The 25190-nt window shown below is 44.5% G+C and overlaps 1 protein-coding gene across 1 annotated transcript in view; it reads left to right on the forward strand.

The window, feature by feature from the left end:
* Window positions 1-12231: 12231 nt before the first annotated feature.
* The window catches only part of Snx4 (sorting nexin 4), a 66351-nt gene continuing 53392 nt past the window's right edge, over window positions 12232-25190 (forward strand). Inside the window, exon 1 of the mRNA XM_034515536.2 lies at window positions 12232-12418. Coding sequence (XP_034371427.1) covers window positions 12278-12418 — 141 coding nt within the window. The 5' untranslated portion in view covers window positions 12232-12277. The remainder of the gene's footprint in view (window positions 12419-25190) is intronic.

A 25190-nucleotide genomic window follows, 5' to 3' on the forward strand; every position in this document is an offset into this window, starting at 1 on the left:
TTCTCAGTACACAGCCTGGCCAACCTGGAACTCTGCACCAGACTAGCTTTAAGCTCAGATCCACCTACCCTGCCTCTCCAGTTAAAGGCATGCCCCACCATGGCTAGATTTAATGAGATTTTTTGTTTTTAATTCTCTGTGAGTTTTCCATCATTCACTCATCTCCCTGTGCCTTCACATCTGCCCTTCACTCTTGCAACCTCCCTGTTAACATAAAACACATGAGTAGCAACAGAATAAAGTAGAGAAAACATCTCCCATTGTGGCAGCTGTAGTGTGACACTGTGCGTCCCACATTATATTCCTCTGTCCACACATCTTTACTTTCAGATGTTCATTCCAATCAGTCATTGGTCTCGCTCAAGATCTCTGGCTTCTGTGACTCCATCAGTATTCGGATCCTCATCAGGACTCCTTCCTGTTACCCTGCTGTTGCCCTGTGTCATGGAGATCCTGCAGCTTTGGAACAGAAGGACTGGCCTTGTCACGTGTCCCAACCTTTAGCAGATGATACAGATGTTGAGGTGGATACAGATGTTGGATCTGGGCTGAGCTGGTCAATGTGCCAACTCTCATCTGCACCATGAGGGGGAGCTCTCCAGCACTGCTTCAGGTAGGCCATCCAGTACCACCATCTGCAGGAGGCAGGTTGCTCTCCAACTCTAATGCTTGGGGGCCATTCACCTGCACCTATACCTCCAGAGCCAGCTCTACTGTGCTGCCCAGTCAAGCTGTGGCTTTGCTGGCAGGGCCAGCTCCACAGCGGAGTGCTGCAGCCCATAAGGGACACAGACAGATCACCCACTCTCATGACCCCAGGGTCAGCTCTCTCAACTGCCTCAGGTAGTGAGGAGTGAGAAAGCAAAGGGTATCTCCCAGGCCACCTCAAGGCAGAGGAGTGGCAGGGCCATTCCTCCCTCAATCATACCCTCAGGGACAGTCACTTGTGACCCACACCACCAGGGCCAGCCCTACTGTGCTGGTCAGACATGATGCAGGGTCCGTTTCTCAAGTGCTGCAGCCAGCAAGGGGCATAGATGCCTCTCCCTCTGTCATGACCCTAGGGCCAGCTTTCCTGTCCACCATACGTGTTGAGGGGCGAGGCAGGGAAGCCATTATCCCTGCACCACAGCCAATGAGTTGAGGGGCCAGCTCTCCCATGTTCTTACCCTTGGGGCTGGTTCACCTAGCTTCCACTGGGTGCACTCCCAGTGCTGCAGCTGGTGAAAAATGGGGCCAGCTCTCCAGAGTGCTGCACAGTGACGGGACATCCTACCAGGAATATCTCCATGTTCTGTAGTGGTAATATGAGCCTTGAACATTGACACCAACTGTAGGAGGAGCTAAGATGGGAGGAGAAAGGAGAGGAAGAGGAGGAGTAAGGAGAGGAAGAGGAGGAGAAAAGGAGAGGAAGAGGAGAAGAAAGAGGAAGAGCTAGGGGAGACGGAGAAGGAGAGAAGTGGACGTGGAGGCTGATGTTTGCTTGTCTGTAGCAGTCAAAGGTAGTTGGTATATCTAGGTTGGGTATTGGTTACATCTCTGATTGTAAAGGTATCTTGTTATTGATACTGATTACTAAATTATGCTGGCATCTCGTGGGTGGCAGGGCTGGTGTTTCTAACTGGCCGTTTCTAGCTGTGGCGCACACGTGGCCTCTGGCCATGTGGCTCAGCTAGGCAGAGACGCTGAGCTTAGATAGTCAGATTGACCAGTGGCCATTTTTAAAATAATTACTACAACAACCAACCTCTGCCACTACGTAGCCACAGATGCTGACATGGCCCTCAGTAGCATCTGGGGCTGGGACCCCACCTTGGCCCCAGGTGTCAGGGCTGGCCACTCAGAACAGGCTCGAGTCTCCAGTTCCATCTCTCCTCACAGTGCTCAAGCTACTCCATTTCTTTCTCTCCCATATGACCACCATTACTTACACACTCTGCTGGCTCCTGCTCCAGGCTGGCCACTTGGCTGGCAGGTCCCTGGATGACATCATTCATCTGTGTTATGTGATGTGACTGCAAGCACGTGTCTGTGGCCTACCTGTGCAGGAAGGCAAGTCTGTTGGTGGCATGAGAGTCCACAGGTCTCTGTCTTCCTGCTCCTGTACTGCGCTGCCTGGATTTGATTTGATTTTTGAGTCCTAGGCATAGAGCAGCTATGGCCACCACAAGGCATCGAGCTAGAAGGACTGCCATCTGTTCTGTTCCAGAACACCACCACCAACAGGGTGTCTCTTTGCCCATTGCCGGGGGGATTTAATGAGTTTTTTATTTTTATTTGTGTATGTTTGTGAAGCTTTATGTGCACATTGTGGAAGCCAGAAGAGGGTGTTGGAGACCTAGAACCAGAGTTACAGGCAGTTGTGAGCCACTTGACTTTAGTCCCCTGGAAGAGCAGGAAGTGCTCTTAATCCCTGAGCCATCTCACCAGCAACAACATTTAACGAATTTTTTTTTGTTTTTGTTTTTTGTTTTTTTGTTTTGTTTTGTTTTGTTTTTTTTTTTTTGGTTTTTCGAGACAGGGTTTCTCTGTATAGCCCTGGCTGTCCTGGAACTCACTCTGTAGACCAGGCTGGCCTCAAACTCAGAAATCCACCTGCCTCTGCCTCCCAAGTGCTGGGATTAAAGGCGTGCGCCACCACCGCCCGGCTTATTTAACGAGTTTTTAAGGGTCACTATTTTAACTATTAATATACAGAAGCAAGAATGCTTAAAGTGTACAATGGAATCCAATAAACCTCCTTTATATGTATGAGACACACTTTCATTTACCAGGTCTGTTCCTTTAGAGAACCCTAACTAACATGTTCACTAAAAAAATAAAATAAAATAAAAATGCAGTTAACAAGGGTATAGGCATAGGCCTTCAATCCCAGGAAGCAGGGGCATCTCAAGTTTGAGGCAGTCTGGATTTATAGTCTGACAATTTCCATTTTCTCTCTGGGAGCTACCTACATGGTGGAAGAGAGAAATGACACCTGCAAGCTGTCCTCTGTGCACAAAGTCAAGAAGCTGGAAGCCTCATGCTGGAGGGATCAGTGATACAGACCCAGCAATGCCCTCCTGAGGGTCAGGCTGTTCCTAGTGTGAGTCCACATCGGAAGTTCAGTGGAGCCTTGGGCCTTGACAGCAACCAAACTGCACCAGTTGAAGATGAGGTTGGGTCATGGTCACTGTTCTATTGCTATGGAGGGACACCGTGGCCTAGGCAGCTACTATAAAAGGAAACATTTCATTGGGAGCTGGCTTGCAGTTTTAGAGGTTTAGTCCATTATCATGGTGGGGAGCATGGAGGCTGGCAAGCGACACACTTCCTCAACAAGGCCATGCCTCCTAAGCCTTTTCAAATAATGCCACTTCCTGATGACTAAGCATTAAAAATATGAGCTCTGGGAGCCATTCTTATTTAAACACATCATACATGTTGGCATGTGTGCAATGAACATCTGCTTTCTACATTTCATTCTGTCCAGACCCCATCTTACTGGATGGTGCTAGCCACATGAGAATAGGTCTCCCTCACTTCACCGAATTACACATCAGCCATCTCTGGAAATACTCTCATAAATCTAAACATCAGTCCAGCAAATGAATGATCATTTACAGGCAGAATCCCAGAAATCTAACCTGCAGTGACACCCCACCCCCAAAAGGGGGCAAGGAGGAAAATCCCCAACTGAATGAAAGGGAAGATAGTTTTAATTTCCCAGAATGGAGTGGTATAAATCTAATTTCAAATTCTATAGATACCCCGAGACAGGATGACTCCATGACAGGCTTCAAATTGGCAGCCCCAGAGACTAGGCCTAAGAACTAAGCAAGTCCAGGCAAGCCCAGGAAAGTCAGTTACTAGAAAAAAACCCAGGCTTCAGAAAGCTAGTCAGAAACTGCCCTGCTATCAGAATCTGACCAGCCACCTGGCCTGAAGCAAGGGCAATGGATTAGCAACAGTTTCCAGACATCCCCAGTAACAGTTTCCAGCCCCCACACCCTGGTAATGGAATGTCCCTAGAGATGGAGCTGTAGAGTGAAAAATTATGAATACCATGTTATGAAATACATACAGGCTTTTTCTTTACCCTAGACCTGAGCAAAAGAATGCAAGTTCCAGAAAGCAGAACTGGATGTAAGATTTCAGGCCTTCACTGCCCTGGGACACATTCTGGGTGGAGGACATTATCCCTAAATCAGAGGATGCTGGATTAACATTCCTCAAGCCTCAGGGTGGGGAAGACCCAGAGCAAGAAGACATATTCCTGACCACAGGGAAAGATGCAAGTCATCTGGGTGGTTCCAAGAACTAGCTAACTTTCCACTGTTCTTGGTTAACCTCCCCCCCCTTGATGTTTTCCCAGTGTTATAGCCTGCTGATGTTCAAAACTTGTAAAACAACCAATCACGTGTAACCGCGTGAAAATTCCTCCCTTTCCCCACCCCGTGCTATAAAAAAGCTCCTCAGCTTACTTTTGTCAAACTTTGTTCCTGCGTGGATGGGCAGTTTGACCTTGGCTAGCCAACTCTCCCCAATAAACCTCTGCTGATTGCATCCAGATATGGTTTCTTGTGATTTTTGGGTGGTCATGATTTCCTGAGACTTGAGTAAGGGTCTCCCGAGTGGGGGGGGGGTCTTCAGAGCAAGATAAAGGTCACCTACTCCTGAATCCCCTAATGTGCTTTAAATCAGGCCTGCGAGCTCACTTGGTTGTCTTTCTATCTTGGTAGTAGGAGACCCCAGCATGATGGGCTTCTGCAGAATAAAACACTCTTTGCATGTATATACTTGTTGTCAAGAGTCCAGGGTATCATTCTTTGGGGAATCATGGACCCTTACATTTGTTGTGGCAGGTATTAGAAAAGAGGCAGTTGGTCCAGCTAGCTCTCAGCCACTATGTTCCCGCTCTAAGTTCATGCATTAACAACCACAGCCTGGGACCCACAAGACATTGGCGTGGCTGTTGCCTCCACCGATCAGCAATCAGATCCGTGGTGTCCAGTCCCCCAGACCCGGGGAATATCCACCACCCCCATGCAGTAGATATATCAATTCTAGTACCTGGTAGAAATAAGACTCTTAATGTTTAAAGATTATCCCATGGATTTATATATTAGCAAATACTCAATACATAAGATGCCCACACAATTAAAATTGTTAACCTAGTGGTGGCGCACGCCTTTAATCCCAGCACTTGGGAGGCAGAGGCAGGCGGATTTCTGAGTTCGAGGCCAGCCTGGTCTACAGAGTGAGTTCCAGGACAGCCAGGGCTACACAGAGAAACCCTGTCTCAAAAAAAAAAAAAAAATTGTTAACATAAGTTATCTAACTTTAATAAGAATAATTGTTAGAGACACAAGGGTAACATCTGTCATCTTGCCTCTCCTTCTTCCTCTCTCTCCCTCTCCTCCAAACTTTTTCTGCTTCATCCCCCTTCTACTGCCCAATCATCGGCTCTAGCCTTTATTTTACAAATTAAGGTGGGCAGAAGGTTCACATGAAGTCACCACTGGAATACTGATTCACTCCTTGTTTGCAGCCCCTCCCTGGAAAGCAGAATTAACATCAAAATACAAGACCAGGGCCTATCCACAACATACTTACAAACGTACAGATTAAGGGAAAAATAGAAGCCAAACCAAAGCACATCCCTGGAGAAGTAGCTGAGAGCTACAACCTGATCCGATATCAAAGTCCTGGTCCTAGGAGGTTTTTGTAGAAACTGACAAACTTGCTCTTATGTTTATGTGAAAGTAGAAAGATCTAGAATAGCCAAACAATGCTGAAGAGGGACAGAGCTGGAAGTCTCACTACCTGACTACTTGAGATCTATGACGAAGTACAGGGCAGACTTTGTAATAAAGAGACCCTGATACATCAGAGCTGGCTTCTTGGTGGTCTTTTGAGGTTCATGAATGCATCCTGACATCCCGCCATGATAATAATGTACTCTGAACCTCTGGGATTGTCAGCAAGCCCTGATTAAATGTTGTCCTTTTTAAGAGTTGACATGGCCATGGTGTCTCTTCACAACAATAGAATACTGACCAAGACAACACAGATACATACATACATACATACATACATACGTAAATAAGTGAATTTTTTAAAAAAAATCAGTACAATTTTACTTTTTTTTATCTTTTACTGATATGTTACAGCCTATTAAACACTTCATGAAGATTTTCTGTAGATTCCAATTTTCTACATAGATGACAGAGTAGTTTTACTCTCCTTAGCCAATCTTTTGTTTGGTTGGTTTTTTTTTTTTTGTTTTTGTTTTTGTTTTTGTTTTTGTTTTTGTTTTTGTTTTTGTTTTTAGAGACAGGACTTGTCTGTGTAACAAATCCCTGGCTGTCCTGGAACTTGCTCTGTAGACCAGACTGGGCTCACACTCATAGAGATCTGTCTGCCTCTGCCTCCTGAGTGTTGAGATTACAAGTGTGTGCCAACCCTGCCACCTGGCTGTTGAGAGATTTTTATTGTTATTGCTGCTGCTGCTGCTGCTGCTGCTGGTGTGTGTGAGTATGAGAAACAGAGAGACAGACACAGGCACAGAGATAGGATCTTAAGTGCCCATGTTGGCCCTGAACTCTCCATCTCCTTCTATCTCCCAAGTGCTGGGATTACAGGCATCTGCCGCCATGCCTAGCTTTCCCAGAGCCTTCCGTTACCCAGAAGGCAACTACTCTCTGTTCGGTCACAGATTATTATTTTTTGTGAACTTAGTATGATGAAATCATACAGAATGTACAGTTTTGTTTTCTCTGTGTTAGGTAAGATCCTGGTTAAGTAACTCTCTGAATCTAGTGCTTGTCTTCTTGGCTGGTTTCAAGCACAGCTACTGATGACGCCCACTCGTGTTACTGGTGATTGTATCTATGAATCTCATTACAAAAGGCCAAGCATGCAAGTAGAAAGTTACAAATCTCTGCCAGGAACCTCCTTCTGGGACTGAGGGCAAGCTTCTGGCTATAAAGTCTGGCCCATAGAGATTTTCTAGCTTTCTAAAACTTTATTTAAATTTATTGGCAAAAATAGCATAATTCTCATAAGAGCTAGAAATTTAAATGTCTCTGTTTAGCTAAATGTGCCATATTTATTCTGGTTAGATACCTTCCCTCTGAACTTGGTGTTTAAATAGCCTTGTATGTAGCTGCCTTTGAACTACAAAGTCCCAATAACCAGACTGAAAAGCTATTGGCTGGGTAGCATGCTGTGTTTCTAAGACCAAATAATTTTGTTTCTGGAAAAATCATATGGTAATTGGCTCAAAGGTTAGAAGGTAAGAGACTGCAGATTAGAAACCAAAGGATGGTTTTTTGTTCCTGATTGAATCCTGTACATTTGACCTCTGTCTCAAGTGCATGCATTAATTTTTCTGAAAGTTTAATTAAAATTTAAAAGAGAAGGGAAGTGACGTTACACAGCTGAGCCAGACATGGGTAACATATGTAATGCCAGCTTGTGAGGCAGAGGCAGGAAGATCGGAAAGGAGATCAAAGTCATCCTCTACTACATGCTTCTCTATCTCAAGATACAAACAAACAAACAAACAAAAACCCAAACAAACCAACCACCAAGAAGACCAAGTGAGAGAGACAGAGAGACAGACAGAGCTTTCCTCCCTCATGACCACCACACCCACTTCTAAGGACACCCACCTGCAAAAACTGACCAGTTGGAGACAACAGCACAGACTCAGGAGCTGACTGCATCTTCAAATGTTCATCTTAGTGAGTACTGAAGCAGATGACAAATGTTTACTACACTGGGCCCGTAAGAACTGTGCTCTCATTTATTGTACTGATCCATCAGGGTCACAGGACAGACTCAGCAGCTGAACTGTGACCTCATGTCAGAATGTTACAGACTTTTTTTTTTTAAGATTTATTTATTTTATATATGTGAGTACACTTTTGCTGTCTACAGACACATCAGAAGAGGACATTAGATCCCTGTATAGATGGTTGTAGGCCACCATATGCTTGCTGGGAGTTTAGCTCAGGACCTTTGGAAGTCAATGCTCTTAACCACTGAGCCATCTCTCCAGCTCCATGTCACAGACTTTTAAAGCCCAAAATCCACAAACATATGCGCTAAATTACATCACATTTTTCATCAATCAGAATCATTTGTTCTTTCCTGGTTAGAAACAATTACGTTTTGAGGAACAAAAGGAGAATAAGGAGGAAGTTGGCTACCCATCTGGAAAGAGCCCTAGAGCCTGTGAACTTAAACTTCATTTCACCTTATGATCAAAATGGAGTCTGAAAACAAAATAGCAGCATTTAGGATGTCTCATCTGTTTGATCCCAAAAGATTGGGGTTGGACTCCAAGCAGTCTTGGCCCAGCACTGTTATCACAATCAGACTGACATGAAAGCCAAAGCTATGTTTTAAGTTTTAATTACTGTGTCTGAAAGAGCCATGGACAAAAATGTCTTACCTATAAGCCCCTTGCCTAAGGACAGACACTTCCTGAGATGCTGGTGCCTGCTGCTTATGGGCAATAACAAGCCACATGTTTTTGTTTCCCTAAGCAAGTTTGTTTGACCACACCAGATGTGTTTGATCACATGTAGGTCAGAGGTACTCAGGCATGAAGTACACGCTTGCCTCTGATTGGATGTGATGGGAAAGATGGAAGCCTTGTGTTTGCCTTTACAAGCCTCTGCAGAATCCCTGAATGAACCTGACCGGAGTCCATCATCTTTGCCAGTATTCAATTAAAGCTGGCTTCAAATGTGGCTCAGAAATTGTGGTACTGGTCTTTCTCTGAGAGTCTCAGGTTTAACATTGATCCAAGTTCCATTCTTATCTCCTGCCTGCTGTAAAGCCTGAGGGGAAACCTCCCACAGAAGTAATAAGTGAAAGTTCCTCAGTGGGGTCACATGTGTGCCCCCTCTTTACAGCACCAGTGTGGTGTGCCCAGAGCTCCCTTAGCCTCTTTTTTTCATCCATTTCATATGTGTGCACATGTGTACATGTGGTGGGTTATAGAAACATGCAACACTGTCCTTGCCTCCTTTTCCTCCTCACACCCAGCCCTGCATGGGGTGTCAGAGCAGAGGCTGAGTGGATAAGCCTCTCCTGGATCCTGGTTTCCAGTGGAGGGAAATCCAAACCCATTCTCCGGTTTGTAAAGTCATTGCTTACAGCCAGAATCACCTCCTCCAGATGGAGTGTTCCTTCCCTACAGGAAGCCTTCCTCTGAATAAGGCAGGACTTTTGCAGAATGGACTTCTAGGCAGAGAGTTTCTACCCAGTGTGGTAGTGGCACTCACCTGTTTTTCCATCACTCAGTGGTGGAGGAAGGAGGTCCAACAGTCTAAGGCCATCCTGGTTCCGCAGTGAACCTCTGGGTGGAGGAAGAGATGGGAAGGAAGGAAGGAAGGAAGGAAGGAAGGAAGGAAGGAAGGAAGGGAGGGAGGGAGGGAGGGAGGGAGGGAGGGAGGGAGGAAGGAAGGACGGGCTTTTCTGATTTTCTGCTAGGTAACCGCAGTCCTCAGTAGCCCACACACCTCTTCCCTTCCCCACAAATCTCAAGCCAATGCCCTCACCTTTTCCCATGAGCTCCCACTTCCTGTTTCCTTCATTCTGGAGCTACAAGCTGCTGCACCTGTTGTCACTTCTGTCCTGGAGGTCGTACTGTTCTCAGGTCCCTGCACACTTTTGGGTCTAGGATTCTGTTTACAGTCACAGGCAGCCAGCTGGCTACCGGGCTCAGTCCTCTCATTAGCCAGGCCTCAGCCTCCTGCCACTGTAGAAAAGGACATGGCTGCCCCAGGAGGGCCAGCTGGCTCTGGGTTGGATGCCCCGCAGTCCCTCTACCTGACTGTAGGACTTGGGGTTGTGTCTCAGCTCTGCTACTAACAAGCTCTTGGTATTGATTATAGCCAAGTTTCTTTCTCCACATCTGCAAAATGAGAGGTTATATTAGATAATGCCTTAATTTTTGTGGGGGTGGGGTTCAAGGCAGGGTTCTTCTGTGTAGTCTTGGCTGTCCTGGACCTCACTCTATGAACAAGGCTGGCCCCAAACTCAGAAATCTGTTTGCCTCTGCCTCTGGAGTGCTGGGATTAAAGGCATGCACCACCAATGTCTTGTGATAACACCTTAATTTATCCACAGAAGGAAAAAACACCACCACAGAAAACCACCCTCCATTCCCATTAGGGCCTCATCTCTGTGGTTCCTATAGTTAACCAGCTGACTCAGAACTCTGCTGTCTGACCAGGACTCAGAGCCATTCTCTGTTAGATGATAAAAGCGTGGGAGACAGGGACTGACCCTCTGGCTTCAATTGCTTGTAGTAACTTGCATGCAGTGGGCTTCCACATCATCTGAGACAGCTGAGAGGGCTCAGGGGTGAGCCACCACAGGAGGCTGCCTCTGGTTCCCCAGGGCTGGGATTATGGGCATGAGCCACCACACATGCTTTTTGCTCTGTTGGGTTTTTCAAGAACCCTTTTGGTCAGGCATGGCTCTGTGAGCTGGAAGCCAGCCAGACTACATAGTGAGGCTCTGTTTCAAAACAAATAAACTCCACCAAATAAAAACCCAACCAAACCAAACCCCTTTGACTGCTCTTTCTCTCCATCTCTCTCTTTACCACCTTTCTTCCCTCTTCTCATTCTGGTGACTGAAACTAGAACCTTGTACATGCCTGGTGTCAACACGGTCGTTCGGCTGTCAGGCAGGCTCTCTACCACTTTGCTTCGCCTAGTCATAAAGCTTTTATATTGCAGAACAAAAGAAAGTCCTACGTCAAGACACCATGAAAATATTTAGGTGGGAGCATCAGGGAGACAACACAGGGAATTTCTCTTAGTATCAGATGCTACATAACCAGCCCTGAATTTTTTTTTCACACACATTGCACACAAAGGAGTATGAACAAAGAGGGAACCAATGAATCTGCTCCGTTTTAGTTTTTATGTATTATTTTATTGTTTATTTATTTAGTGACAGTGTCTCCGTAGCCCAGGCTGTCCTGGAAATCACTATGTGGCTGGCCTCTACTCAGAGACCCTCCTGCCTCTGCCTCCCAAGTGCTGGAATTAAAAGCGTGTGCTGCTACCACTGCCACCAGGCTAGTTTTTAAACAAAACAGTAGACAGCAGCATGGTCTCCCTCAGGCCTTACAAAGCCAGGTGTCATTCCCTCGTTCTCACCCGCTGGTCAGCTCACAGCCAACATCCTGCTGGCTCTAGGACCTAGTATTCTGAGATCTCAGAAACTGAGGAAAGAACACAAGAGAACGAGAACAAATCTATCCTCATGTGATTCATAAAACAGTCTTCTGATTTAAAATATGTATTCTGGGAATTTGCCTGGTATAACTAATCCCTGGTGAACAATAAAATACCTTCAAACATAAATAGTCTAGGTTCTGTGAGGAAGGAATGGGGAGAGGATACGGAGAGTAGTCCCTGCCTTAAAAAGTCTAGCTAGGGGAAGCTGGATTAGAAAACAAAATATTGTAAAATAACAAAAGAAAGTGCTTTGAGCATGATCGGAACTCTGCCACCAATCCAGGAAGAAATTGTGTTTCACAACTCAAAATGGCTGTTTGGGGAGAAAGATTAGTTTTGGTCCGAGACCAGGTTTTGTACAAAAATACCTATCCAAAGGCAGGGCTACAGTCGGTGAGCATTTTTCTTCAGGTCACCACAGGGAATCTTGCCAAGGGATAGGTTCAGGAAATTACTTTTGTAGAAAATTATCCGGTCACCGTCTAAAGTTTAAACACTTACAATGGGGCTCTCCAGCCTGCCTCAGCCAGTCCTTACCTCTCTCAAATCCTCAAGCGTTATCTTTTACTGAGTGTGTTACTCAACTCTCTAAAAGTTAATAATTGATGTTGCTCTGGTCTTTGCGTGGGGAAACGGAATTGTGTATGCAAAGTAAGGGCGACGGTCAGAAGACAGCTCTTTCTTTTGAATGACACAATTACTTGAGGGGATCCCAATCTGAGTGACTTCTGCACTTATTTCTTGAGTTCCCTTGACCTTCGTTTCTTTATGTCTTCACCGGCTCTCCTAGATTTCCAGTTTTGTTGCTGACCCTCTGCAGATCCCCCTAGCTTTCCCCTACTTCCCTCGGTCGCAGGTCTTGGCTGATGGTCTAGCTTTCTGGGGTCTCCACGGCTTAGGAGGGGTTTCTGTGGGCAAGGGCGGGACTACCGCGAGCGCGGGGCGGGGCTACCGCAAGCAAAGGGCGGGACGGCTGGGGCCCAAGGCACGGCGCAGGCGCACTGGACTCGCGGTGCCAAACTGCAGCTATGGAGCAGGCACCTCCGGACCCTGAGAAGCTGTTGCAGCCTGAACCCCTGGAGCCGCTGGGCGGCCCTGGCGCTGTGCTGGAAGCCTCGGTCGGTGAGGAGACCGAGGGCACCAGGGAAGACGGCTCAGGGGTCGACACGGTGAGGAGAGGGGCGGCGGAGGCTTCGGGCCTGGGGCCGGGCCTAGCGGGCCGGACCGGGCTGCCCTGGCTGGGTCTGGTGGGTGCGGTCTCGAGGCCGGAGGATGACCCGGAGCTGAGTGGAAATAGACTCACAGGCGCGGCATACCGGAGGGCCGCGTGGGCGCGGTCACGCACGTCCGTGGTGGCGTGGCCCGCGGTGTCAGTGGGCGCGTCCCCCGGAGTCTGGCCCTGGAGAGGCTCGCTGCTGTTTCCGGCGGGCCGAGGGGGTCGCTGGGAGGCGGACACACCCAGGGTGAGAGGCGAGTGTGCGCAGTAAGGGGGTCTTGGCTTACTGCTCTGTCGGGAAATGGACTTCCAGAGTCACGTTAAAGACAAGCGACAGAGGAAGAAACATTTGTTGAACTCTCCATTTGGCTGTAATTTCGTTATTTGGGATAAGTGCGGTGTTTTTTCCCCCTAGAGACGGATCATTCTCCTGCAATCCCCGCCCCTCGGTGATAACCGGTGTTTTTCACCATTTGAGTTAAGGTGGGGAGTGCAGCGTTGTATATCTGTGAATGCATCCATTCCAAAGGGTCTCCACAGATTTGTAGACTCTGATGAACAAGCGTTTAGGAAGTTCATTAGCGCCCTGTATTAGAACTCCCTGCTCAGAGGCTGGACCCTCAGTTGCTCAGACCCTATCCAGCCATTTTGCTGCTGCTACTGCTGCTGTTCCCGCTGCTTCGTCTCCCCCCTCACCTCCAATAGGTATTCGTGCTAAAGTAACCCCTATATTTTTAGGATTGATGCATCTCTAGAGAGGACTAAGTTTCGAGAGAGCTAACCAGCAACTTCTCAGCAGTTGGAGGTTTTGACTACTTAAACCATTTATGTGTACTTTATGAATTTAAAACTTAAATTTTTAAGAACAGTTTTAAGTTCACCGTAAAATTGAAAGGAAAACTGGGAGTTTTTCCCCCTTATACTCTACTCTCATATTCAGACTTGTGCCTTATCAAGGTTTCTTACCAGACTGGTTTATGTTATACTTGATGAGCCCAGATTGGCACCCAGAGTCCATAGTTCACATACTGTCATATGAACGCTTAAATATTATTTTTATTTTTATTTTTATTTATATGAGTACACTGTAGCTGTCTCCAGACACACCAGAAGAGTGCATTGGATCCCATTACAGATGGTTGTGAGCCACCGTGTGGTTGCTGGGAATTGAACTCAGGATCTTTGGAAGAATAGTCAGTGCTCTTAACCGCTGAGCCATCTCTCCAGCCCTCATATAAACTCTTAGGTGTCCTAAAAATCCTGTGCTCTGCCTGTTCTTCTCATCCCCTCTCCTATTGGTCTTTTCCTTTTCATCATTTCTATCGTTTTCCCATTTCAGGAATGTCATATAGTTATAATCATATAGTGTGTAACCTTCCCCACTAGCCCTAGACAGACACTGTCTCGGAATGCAGCCATAACCGGCCTGGAAGGCAGAGATCTGGCTCCTTGATATTAAAAGCGTGAGCCACCATGCCTGGCTAATACATAGTTTTGACATTGCTTCTTTTTTCTAATGTATCTGTCTGGGGTATGACTTTCTGAGTATGGGTGTGACTTTCTGGAGCTGTGGTTACTGGAACTGCCTGACATGGGTAGTGGGAACTGAACTTGGGTCCTTTACAAGAGCAGTATGTACTCTAAAGATTATTTTATTCTGTATGTATGAGTATTTTGCCAGAGAGAGAGAGAGTGTGTGTGTGATTTGTGAAGGTCAGAAGAGGGCATTGGATCCGCTGGAAGTGTTGGTTGTAAGCCACCAGGTGGATGCTGTGAATAGAATCTAGGTCTTCTGGCCACATAATGTTCTTTGGGGGTGGGTGGTTCAAGGCAGGTTTTCTCTGTGTAGCCTGGGCTTCTTGGAACTCTGTAGGCCCGGCCAGCCTCAAACACAGAACAGAGATTCACTCCGCTTCCTTAGTACTGAGATTAAAGGCTTGTGCCACCACCTGGCCACAGAATGTTCTTAATCACTGAGCTGTCTATCTAGCCCAGACTTAGACTATTCTATGTGGTTTTGTTTAGACAAGATTTCATGTAGCTCAGGGGATCCTGGAACTCCTGATCTCGGATTACAGGCACGACCCACTGTTTTGTGGTATTTTTGCTTTGTTAGATAGGCTCTCATCTTTATCAGGGTTAGCCGGGAAGTTTTGGGAATCTTTCTCTTGATTCTAAGTGATGGGATTACAGATATGAACTTCCATACTTTCCTCTTACTTTATGACTGTAAGTATCTCTAAATAATACATTCTTTAGTTTTACTCTTAAATATCTCTTATTTCAAAATGTCTAAGATTCTAGTCTAAATTTAGCAGTGGGATCTCAGAATTATAGGGTAGTTGTATGTTGAGGTGTAGCAGTCAGTGCTAGGTTGTTTCCACAGTGGTTATTCAGTATACACTCCCTTCAGTAGTGCCAGATGTGTCCCATGAATACTGAATATTTTCAGGGTTTAATATGTTTTCCAAATTTGTGGTTATGACCCCATCCCTACCCTTATTTTAGTTCTGGGAAGGAACGTAGAGCTTCTTCACACATGCCGGGCAAACACTTTTCTACAGAACTACACACAACCCTTGTGTCTGTTCGAGGCATCAGAAGGACTTTGATTTTGATCATGATGATAAAATTTTATTATTTTGTGAACATACATGTTTGATTAATATGAACTTATAGTATAGAATCTAAACATTTATGTTAATTTGTGTGTACATGTTCGTGTATGTACAGGTGCATGTGTTTGTGTGTGCATGTCCTTTTGTTTTTCCTTCCATGATTCTGCACTCCTTTGCCATTGTCTAATTAGAAATCTTATCTCATTTCTTTTTGTATTCTTACCCTGTAAAGAACAGTACATTCATTTAAACAAAACTGTAGTCAATTTTATTTAAAATGATTTAGAGACTGGGAGCATGGTGACATATCATTAATCTCAGCACTTTAGGCGTCAGAGGCAGGTGGGTCTCTGAGTTTGAGGTCAGCCTGATTCCAGGACAGCCAGGGCTACATAAAGAGACCCTATCTAAAAAAAACCAAAACAACAACAACCAAAACAGTGTGCTAGAAAAGGGAAGAAACAAAGAAATCCAATCTCTAAGAAAAATAGTAAATAGTCAGAAGGGAAGGAAGGGAAGGAAAACTAGCAACAAGGAGGGGAACCAGAGAGAATGGAGACACGAACACTCCTTTTCAAGGTTGAAAGCTTTCAGTGAGTTAAGAGACTGGCGCAGTCGATGGTCACTGAGCGTCATTGCCTTGGAACTCATAAGTGGTGGTTTAAAGGGAATGTGCTCTAGGCTTGGCAGTGCTTACAGAAACTGAGAGTTTGCTCAGCTGGTACTTAGACATCCAAATGCATAATTAGTACCTTCCCTCCCTGATGAACAGCAGATCTAAGTGGATCTGCAGATGAGGGTAGTGGAAAATGGAAAAGAAATTTTATAGATACATCCTGTAGCTTTGAATGTCTCCTCAAAGGTCCTGGTTAGAAGTTTGTTCTGCACTTGTAGCACTGTTAGGAGGTGTGTAGATGAAGGGAAATAAGTCATTGTGGCTGCAGCAGGTGCCTTGAAGGCAGTATTGACAGCTGTCTTAGTTACTTTTCTATTACAATGACAAAACAACTCAAGGGTTTTCTGTGGCTTGTAGTTCTAGACAAGTAAGTCTGTTATGGCAGGGAAAGCATGGCATAGTGGCAGAAGCAGGAAGCTGGCTGGTCAAACTTTCATACTCAGGAGGGATGCAAGGAGAAAACAGGAGGCAGGATGAGGCAGTAAACACTTCCAAAGCCCACCCAAGTAATGGACTTCCTCCAAAAGGCTCTACCTCCTAAGTGTTCCATAACCTCCCCAAACATGTCACTCAACTACCACAATACCCTCCCGCCTTTCTCCCCACTCTCCCACTCTTACTACATATGATGTGAGTACACTCACTCCCCAGCCAATATCTACCACTTTGCTACTGGCACAAAGCAAGAACCAGCTCAGTAGTCTGAAATCCCCAAGCTGCGAGCTTTCTTTTAGGTTGACTCCCCTGCTCTGATATTAGTTGTAGTAACAGATATTAGTTGTAGTAACAGAATGCTGACTAACATTGATTAAGCTGCAAGTTTTTTAAAATCATACTTTTTAGGAGCTGAGGATGTAACTTGATTGGAAAAGCGCTTGCCTAGCATGCATGAAGTCCCAAGTTTGTTCTCTAGCATAAACTACTCATGCATAAGTGAACTGGTACATGCATGCAATCCCAGTGTTCAAGATGTGGAGAAAGGAAAATCAGAAGTTCAGATCATTCTTGGTTATGTGGTACATTTGAAGCCATCCTAGAGTGCTTAAGACCATCTCTAAATAAATAAGTGGAATATAAGAAATAATTCTTTTTTTTTAAAAAAGTTTTATTTATTTTCTGTATATGAGTACACTGTAGCTCTCTTTAGACACACCAGAAGAGGGCATCAGATCCCATTACAGATGGTTGTGAGCCACCATGTGGTTGCTGGGAATTGAACTCAGGATCTCTGGAAGAGCAGTCGGTTCTCTTAACCGCTGAGCCATCCCTCCAGCCCGAAATAATTCTTTTATTGTGTGTATATACCATGTGTGATTCTGCATGTGAGTGCAAGTGCTGTATGTGTTATATGCATGGCTGTGGATGCCAGAGGACAACTGTGGTGACATTCCTTAGGTACTGTCCACCTTGTATTTTGTTGTTTTCTTTTGAGACAGGATTTGGCTGTCCTGGAACTCACAGAGGTCTACCTGCCTCTGCCTCCCAACTGCTGGGCCTAAAAGCTGGGCCATGGCCAGCTACCACCTTGTTTTTTGAGACATGATTTATTACCAGACTGGAATTTAGCAAGTAGACTAGGCTGGCTTAGCAGCAAGCCTTGGAGATCTCAGTACGCCTCTTCTCTCCAGCATTAGGAATATAGGCATATGCCCTGCATCCAGCAGTATACGTATGTTTCTGGGAATTGGAACCAGGACCTTGATACATTCTAGGCAAGTGTTGTACTACTACACTCCAGCCCTTACAACACTTGTATCTGGTTGAGCTTGGTGGTGTATGCCTCCTAGCCCAGTACCCAAGAGGCAGAAGCAGAGGTAGAGTCAGGCAGATCTCTGTAGGTTTGAGGTCAGCCTAGTCTGCGTAGCAATTTGCAGGCTGACAGGACTATGTAGTAATACCTTGTCTCAAAATAAAAACAAAGGAACAAAAACTAGTATCAAGGAGGGAAATGTATTATAATCCTTTTTAAAAAAAATTTTTTTTAAAGACAAGGATTCATATAACCCAGGCTTACCTCAAAATTTATCTCCAAAGGTAGCACTGAATTCCTGATCCTCCTGCCTCCGCCACCCAAGTGCTGTGATTACAGTTGTGTGCCATCAAACCCAATTATAACCTCCTTATTCCTTAGTTGTTGGCTGGATGTATCTTTCCCAAATTCATAGATGGGAGCCTAATCACCAAGGTGGTAGCATTTTATAATAGGGCCTTTGAGGAGTGACTAGATCAAGCCCAAAGTCCTTAGGAGTAAGATTAGTGCTGTACAGAAGAGATCCTAGTGATACTGTTCTATTTTTGTGTTTCAGTTGACTTTTAAAGTAGGAAAGATTTGTGTTAGCTCAGTTGTAGAGGTTTCAGCCCATGGTTGCTTGACCCCGTGTGACGGGCAGGACATGCAAGCAGCAGGAGCTGATGGTGGGGGCTGCTTCTCACAGGTTGGCAGACAGGAAGCTCGAGATAGGGGACTAGTACTCAGCTGGCTTTTAGAGATGCCTTTTCTTCTGCTATGTGATAAAGAACACAGTGAAATAGGGCTGTCCATGAACCAGGCAGCACGATCTCGCCAAATACCAAGTCTCCTAGTACCTTGATCCTTTGTACGTCCCAAAATCTGAGACTAAGCAATAAGCTTACATTGTTTATGTGCCTTCTGACCTCTGATAGCTTGTAGTAACAAATTGAGCTAAGCCAGTTAACTATAGCTTCCACTATTCTTTATACCCAAACATACCATCTTTTAAAAAGCCCAGAACCACTGCAGTGGCTTGGGTAAGAACTTCAAAAGTCCAGTTGTTGTAGGCTTGGTCTAAGGTACTGTTGGAATGTTGTGAAGATTTCAGTTAGAAGTGGCAAGTTGTGTGTGTGTGTGTGTGTGTGTGTGTGTGTGTGTGTGTGTGTGAGCCCTTGAGGTGATTATGGGACCTCAATGAGAGGTCTCTTCCAGTCTTTTTCCCTTCCAAGCCCTGAGATAAATGGTAGTATTGGTCTGCAGCTCCCCTTCTACAGTGGATTGCCTTGCTTTGGGACCAAAGCCAGTGCAATCAGTTTTGATGAACTAGAACTTCCAAAAATCAATCTTTCTGTAAGTGGATTCTCTTAGGGGTTTGCTAACTGTAGTGCAAAGGATAATTAACACAATCATCAGTATAGTTGTACCCCCAAGGAACCTACTTGAGTCACAGAGGTATCTCTCCTAGAAAGGAGAATATAAGGATACATACTGATTAATAAAAGCATAACGATTAGCTTTGGGATATGGTAGCTTACTTAACTTTTTTTCATACTTTCAAATGCTTATGTGGTAAGCATGCATTAGTTTTTATAAAAAAAAAAAAAAAAAAAAAAAAAAACCCTAGACCTACAAGTATTGAGTAATAAATAATAGTGAGCTCTTGCTATATGCCAGGCAACACGATTCTTTGTATGTGTGTGTTTTTGAGATCGTACAGTATAGTCCAGGCTAGCCTTGAACTTCATTGTTCACCTACCACAGTCTCTTTCTGTCATTATAATCTTGTACCACCATGCTTAGTCCATAATTCTTTATTTTTAAACAGCACAGTGAAAACATATCAATGATACATTTTACTTATTGCACAAATACCCAGTCAACAATAATTTTGTATGTGTGTATACACACATGTATGTATGTATATACATATATGCTATATACAATACATGGCATGTGTGCATGGAACTAGGACATTGACCTCAGTTGACAGTTCTCAAAGATCAGATAAACATCACTTTTCTTGAGAAAGGCAAAGATTTGTTGAAACTTGGAGCTAATTGTGGTCACACAACACCTTTAATTCCAGCACTAGGAGGCAGAGGCAGGCATGTCTCTGTTGTGAGTTTAAAGCCAATTTGGTTTACATAGTTCTAGGACAGACAGGGCTACATACAGAGACCTTGTTTCAAAACAAAAACATACAAGAGCAGCAACAAAAGTTGCTGGAAAGCTTGGATGTGTATGCTTCATTCTGTATTCCTGATCCTGTCATCTGTAATCCGGTTTTTTGAAGTCAGGAAGTAACAGGGAGGCTGGTATGCTGGTTAGTTTTTGTCACCCTGACAAACTAGAATCACTTCAGAAGAGGGATTCTCAGTTGAAGAATTGCCTCAATTAGGTTGGCATGTCGGCATGTTGTGAGGTATTTTCAGGATTGCTAACTGACACAGAAGGGCCTAGCCCAAGCTTGCTTGTGCCACTCCTGCACAGGTGGCTGTGGGTTGTATTAAAATAGCAAGTTGAGAAAGCCAGGGGTCTTCCATGGCCTCTTGTTCAGTCCTTGCCCTGACTCCCTCCGTAATGTGGATCTGTCATCCTAGTCCCAGCCTTCCTGTGGTGAGACGGGACATGGAGGAGAATCAGCTAGAAGCCCGCATTTGCTGCAGCACAGTGGCAGAAATAGGAAGAGAGCTCCTGCCTCGGAAATGAAGTGAAGGAGAGAAGTGACTCTTGAAAAGTTGTCTTCTCATGTTCATAGAACACCTGGTTCACTCTTGCTCTGCCTCTCTGTCTCTGTATGTCATTGTCTTGGCTCTCTTAAACACAGATAACACTCTAAATAAAAAAAAAATTGAAAGGAATGCCCTCTCAATATTTTTATTCATAAAAAAAGATAATAATAATAATAATAAGGGGTGTTAAAGAATGGCTTAGTGTGGTTAAAGGCAGTTACTACTCTTGCAGTGGACCTGGGTTTGAAGCCCAGCACATACATGGCTATTCAGAACCATCTGTATTATTAGTTCCTGGGGCTCTCATGTCCTCTACTGGCATGTGCTCAATCATGGATGCTCTAATACACTATATACACTCAGGTACACACACTGTCACCGTTTGTGTTCTAGAAGAGGACACCAGATCTCATTACAGATGGTTGTGAGCCACCACGTGGTTGCTGGGAATTGAACTTAGGATCTTTTTAGGATCTTTGGAAGAGCAATCAGTGCTCTTAACCACTAAGCCATCTCTCCAGCTCCCAAAACCTACTTTAATAAAGGTTCTTAAATGCTTCAACCTCCCTTCTTCTTCGTTTTTTTTTTTTTTTTTTTTTATTTTTGTTTTGTTTTTGTGTTTTTTTTTTGGGGGGGGGGTGGATTTTGAGACAGGGTTTCTCTGTGGAGCCCCGGCTGTCCTGGAACTCACTCTGTAGACCAGGCTGGCCTTGAACTCAGAAATCTACCTGCCTCTGCTTCCCAAGTGCTGGGATTAAAGACGTGCGCCACCACTGCCCGGCTCAACCTTCATTTTACCCCACGTATCAGAGATAGGGGAAAAGAAAGGTTAATAGGAAATGGGTTGTGGACCTACTTATAAGTAGTTCTTTGGAGAGATCCCAGTCTTTGTTGTCAGGATAGCAGCAGTCCAGTCTGATCGGCAAACACCAAACACCAAATCAGTCAGTAGCAGTGTCTTGATCCAGAAGAAGCATTAAGGTTCCACAGAATCAGCACAAGCCTGCTGTAGCAGCAAGAAGCACCTTCTAGAATATCACAAGATTCTTGGTGAGTTACTCTTCATAAAGTCACGACAAGTGAAGTTCAGTGAGTCGGCGCAAGGAGAACCAACGCAAGAACCTTGCCACTGTCTGGCTTATGTTTATATTCTTTCTAAACATCATTTGTGCTCTGTCTCAGGTGTCTGCTTCAGCAAACATCCTCTCACCTGTGTCTGTTTCAGCAAAACATCTTTCTACATGTGTCTGCTTTTACAAAACATCACATGACATAACTGAATCCCCAAAGGAAGCAGAAATTTCCACTTCACACACATGAGTAAATATTTTAAGAATCATAATAGGAATGATTAGAATAATGTAATGGGGTTGTAGAGAGGGCTCAGTGGTTAAGAGCATTGGCCATTCTTCCAGAGGATCCCAAGTTCAGTTCCTAGTACCTACATGGTTTCTTACAAATGGCCATAATGGTATCAAAGGCCCTTTCTTCCTATGTACATGCAAACAAAGCATGTGTGTACATAAATACATAAATAAATCTTAAAGAAATAATAATGTAATAATATTAGAAACAATATGCTGGATTTCATGAATATTCACTGTAATACTTTTTTTTCCTGGTCCTTTCTTTTCTTCTTGGTGTGTGTGTGTAGCCCTGGATGTCCTGGAACTCACCTGTAGACCAGGCTGGCTCCAAACTCAGAGATCTACCTGTCTCTGCCCCCAATTCTGGGATTAAAGGTGTGTGCCACCATCCTTGGCAGTCACTGTAATACTTTTATGAAAGATTTTTAAAGAGATTTGTCTTTATATATGTATATTTTTATGTATGTGTGTGCCTGTGTGGAAGTATATACATATGAATGCAGGTGTCCGAGGAGTCCAGAAGAGGGTGTCACTTCCATGGAGCTGTAGTTGTGAGCTGCCTGATACTTGACATAGGTTTGGGGAATGGAACTCAGGTCCTCTGGAAGAGCAGCAAGTGTTCTTAACTGCAGAGTCATCTCGCTAGCCTGGCCTTAATAATTTTTAACTAATCTTACCATAAATACTTCCCCAAACAGCAATCTTTTCAACATCCTGCATATAGGAATAAACATTTGTCTGGGTAGTTGTTAAGCTGTGCTTAGTAATTTGTTAGTTCCACTTCCTATGGGACAAACATTCAAACACGTGAGTCTACTGGGGGGGGCTGGGTCATACCTAATTCAAACCACCACACCTTGGTTCCCTAAATGATCTCAAGATCATTGTGAGGTAGGCTCAGAATTAGTTTGTGTGAGTTGCTCTAACAAAACTCTAGCTTTGGTTGCCTCTGACCAATAGAAATGTGTTATGGCCTTGGATTCTGGGAAGGCCAATGTCAAAGCAGTGGTAGTTTGAGTTCCAGGTGGAGGCTTACTTGAGGGCTCATTGTAGGCTGTCTTTCCATGGTTCTCACATGAATGGTCCTCACACGGTGGAAAGCAGAAAGGAATTCTGGGGTCTTTATAAGGGTATGAACCTATTTACTACAAGCAAGGCTCTGCACTGCCAGGCAGTGGTGGCGCACGCCTTTAATCCCAGCACTTAGGAGGCAGAGGCATGTGCATCTCTGAGTTCAAGGCCAACCTGACCAGAGCAAGTTCCAGGACAGCCCAGAGTTACACAGAGAAACTCTGTCTTGAAAACAAAACAAAATCAACAAATAAAAAATGTTAGGGGTTGGAGAGTTGGCTCAATGTTTAGGAGTACTTACTGCTCTTGCAGAGGACCTAGGTTCAATTCCCAGTACCTACATGGTCACTCATTACTATCTGTAACTCTAGCACCAAGGCATTGGATGCTCTCATCTGACCTCAGACAGCAGGCATGTGTGTGGCTCACATACATAATGTGGTGGCTTGAGAAGGTATGGCTCCCATAGACTGGTGTGTTTGAATGGTTGGTCCTTGAAGAGTAGCCCTATTAGGAGGTGTGACCTTGTTGGAGGAGGTGTGTTACTGTGGGGGTGGGCTTTGAGATCATACATGCGCAAGCTACGCCCAGTGTGACATACAGTCTCCTGCATTCCCTGCTGGCTTTGGATCAAGATGTAGAACTCTCAGCTCCTTCTCCAGCACTAGATGCTGTGATGCTTTCCACCATAATGATAATGGACCTCTGAAACTGCCCCAATTAAATGTTGTTCTTTGCAAGAGTTGCCTTGGACATGGTGTCTCTACACCTCCATAAAACCCAAACTAAGACAGTACATAAGGGCAAAATGCTCATACACATAAAATAATGTAAAAACTGTTTAATGTATTTATTTCATTCATGTTTTCTTTCTTAAGGTTTATTTATTTTATGTATGTGTGTACATGCTCACTCTCTTCAGACACACCAGAAGGGTTGTGAGCCACCATGTGGTTGCTGGGAATTGAACTCAGGACCTCTGGAAGAGCAGTCATTGCTTTTAACCGCTGAGCCATCTCTCCAGCCTCTTATGTTTCTTTGTGAGTTTTGCCATGTGTGTTTGCCTGTGGAGGCCATCAGAGCTCCCCTGAAGCTGGAGTTGCAGGTCATTATAAACATGTTCAATTGTAGGTGTCAGGAACCAGACTCTGGCCAGGGAGAGTGGGTGCTCCTCATCGGTGGCCATCCGTGCAGCCTTGGGCCTTACTTTTACTATCCTCACTTTGGGGTTAGAGTTGTGAGCTGGGGGAATACAACATTGAGGGTCTACTTAACTCTGCAATGAGGAAACTAAGGCAGAGTCACCCTGGAAATCCCTTGGAGAGTTTCTGGGACGTTAGTTCTTACATGACAGAAAGTTGATGGAAAGCTCTCTCACAGACTTATCTTTTCCTGGTATCAGTTGTCTGTTGGGCTTGAGGATATGTGCTGCTTTCTTCTAATTTCCTTGCCTTATTTTTGTATTCATCTATTCTTTCCATTTTATGCCTGTGTAATTAATGTTTTTTGTTTGTTTTTCTGTCTATCATAATGTCTTAGTTTTCAATTGTTGTGCTAAAGCACCATGGCTAAGGCAACTTACATAGGAAAGCATTTAATTTGGGGCTCACGGTTTTAAAGGGTTTGAGTTCATGATCATCATGGCAGGAACATGGTAGCAGACAGGCATGGAACTGTTGCAGTAGCTGAGAGTTTACATCTTGATCACATTAGGCAATGAGAGAGACACTGGGAATGTCATCAGCTTTTTTTTTTTTTTTTTTTTTTTTTTTTTTTTTTTTTTTTTTATTTCATGTATGTGAGTACACTGTAGCTGTTCTCAGACACACCAGAAGAGGGATCAGATTCCATTACAAATGGTTGTGAGCCACCATGTGGTTGCTGGGAATTGAACTCAGGACCTCCAGAAGAGCAGTCAGTGCTCTTAACTGCTGAGCCATCTCGCCAGCCTTGTCATCAGCTTTTGAATCCTCAAAGCCAGCCCCCAGCCCTCTCCAACAAAGCCACATCTAATGAATCTTCCCAAACTGTTCACCAACCAGGGACCGCTTATATAAGCCTGTGGGGTCCATTCTCATCCAAACTACCACACATAGGGAGTTTGAGGTATTTCTGTGCCTTAACTATTTTTAATTTTATTCTGTCATATTTAATGCTTTGCAATTTAGATTTTTGTTTAGGGTTTTGTTCACAACAGACTAAAATGGGAGATATTGTTCAAATTATACTCTGCAATGATTTGGAAACTGTGTATTTTTTTAATTTCCTGAGACATAATTGAAACAAAATTTGTTGTGTATGACCATTTAAAATTGTTTGAGGGCTAGAGAGATGGCTCAGCACTTAAGAGCACTGACCGCACTTCCAGAGGTCCTGAATTCAATTCCCAGCAACCACATGGTGGCTCACAGCCGTATGTAAAGGGATCTGATGCCCTCTTCTGGTGTGTCTGAAGACAGATACAGTATACTCATATACATTAAATAAATAATTCTTTAAAAAAAATGTTTTGAATTAGAGTATGGTGGC

This window comes from Arvicanthis niloticus, chromosome 12, assembly GCF_011762505.2.
Source record: "Arvicanthis niloticus isolate mArvNil1 chromosome 12, mArvNil1.pat.X, whole genome shotgun sequence".
NCBI classification, from domain to species: Eukaryota; Metazoa; Chordata; class Mammalia; order Rodentia; family Muridae; genus Arvicanthis; species Arvicanthis niloticus.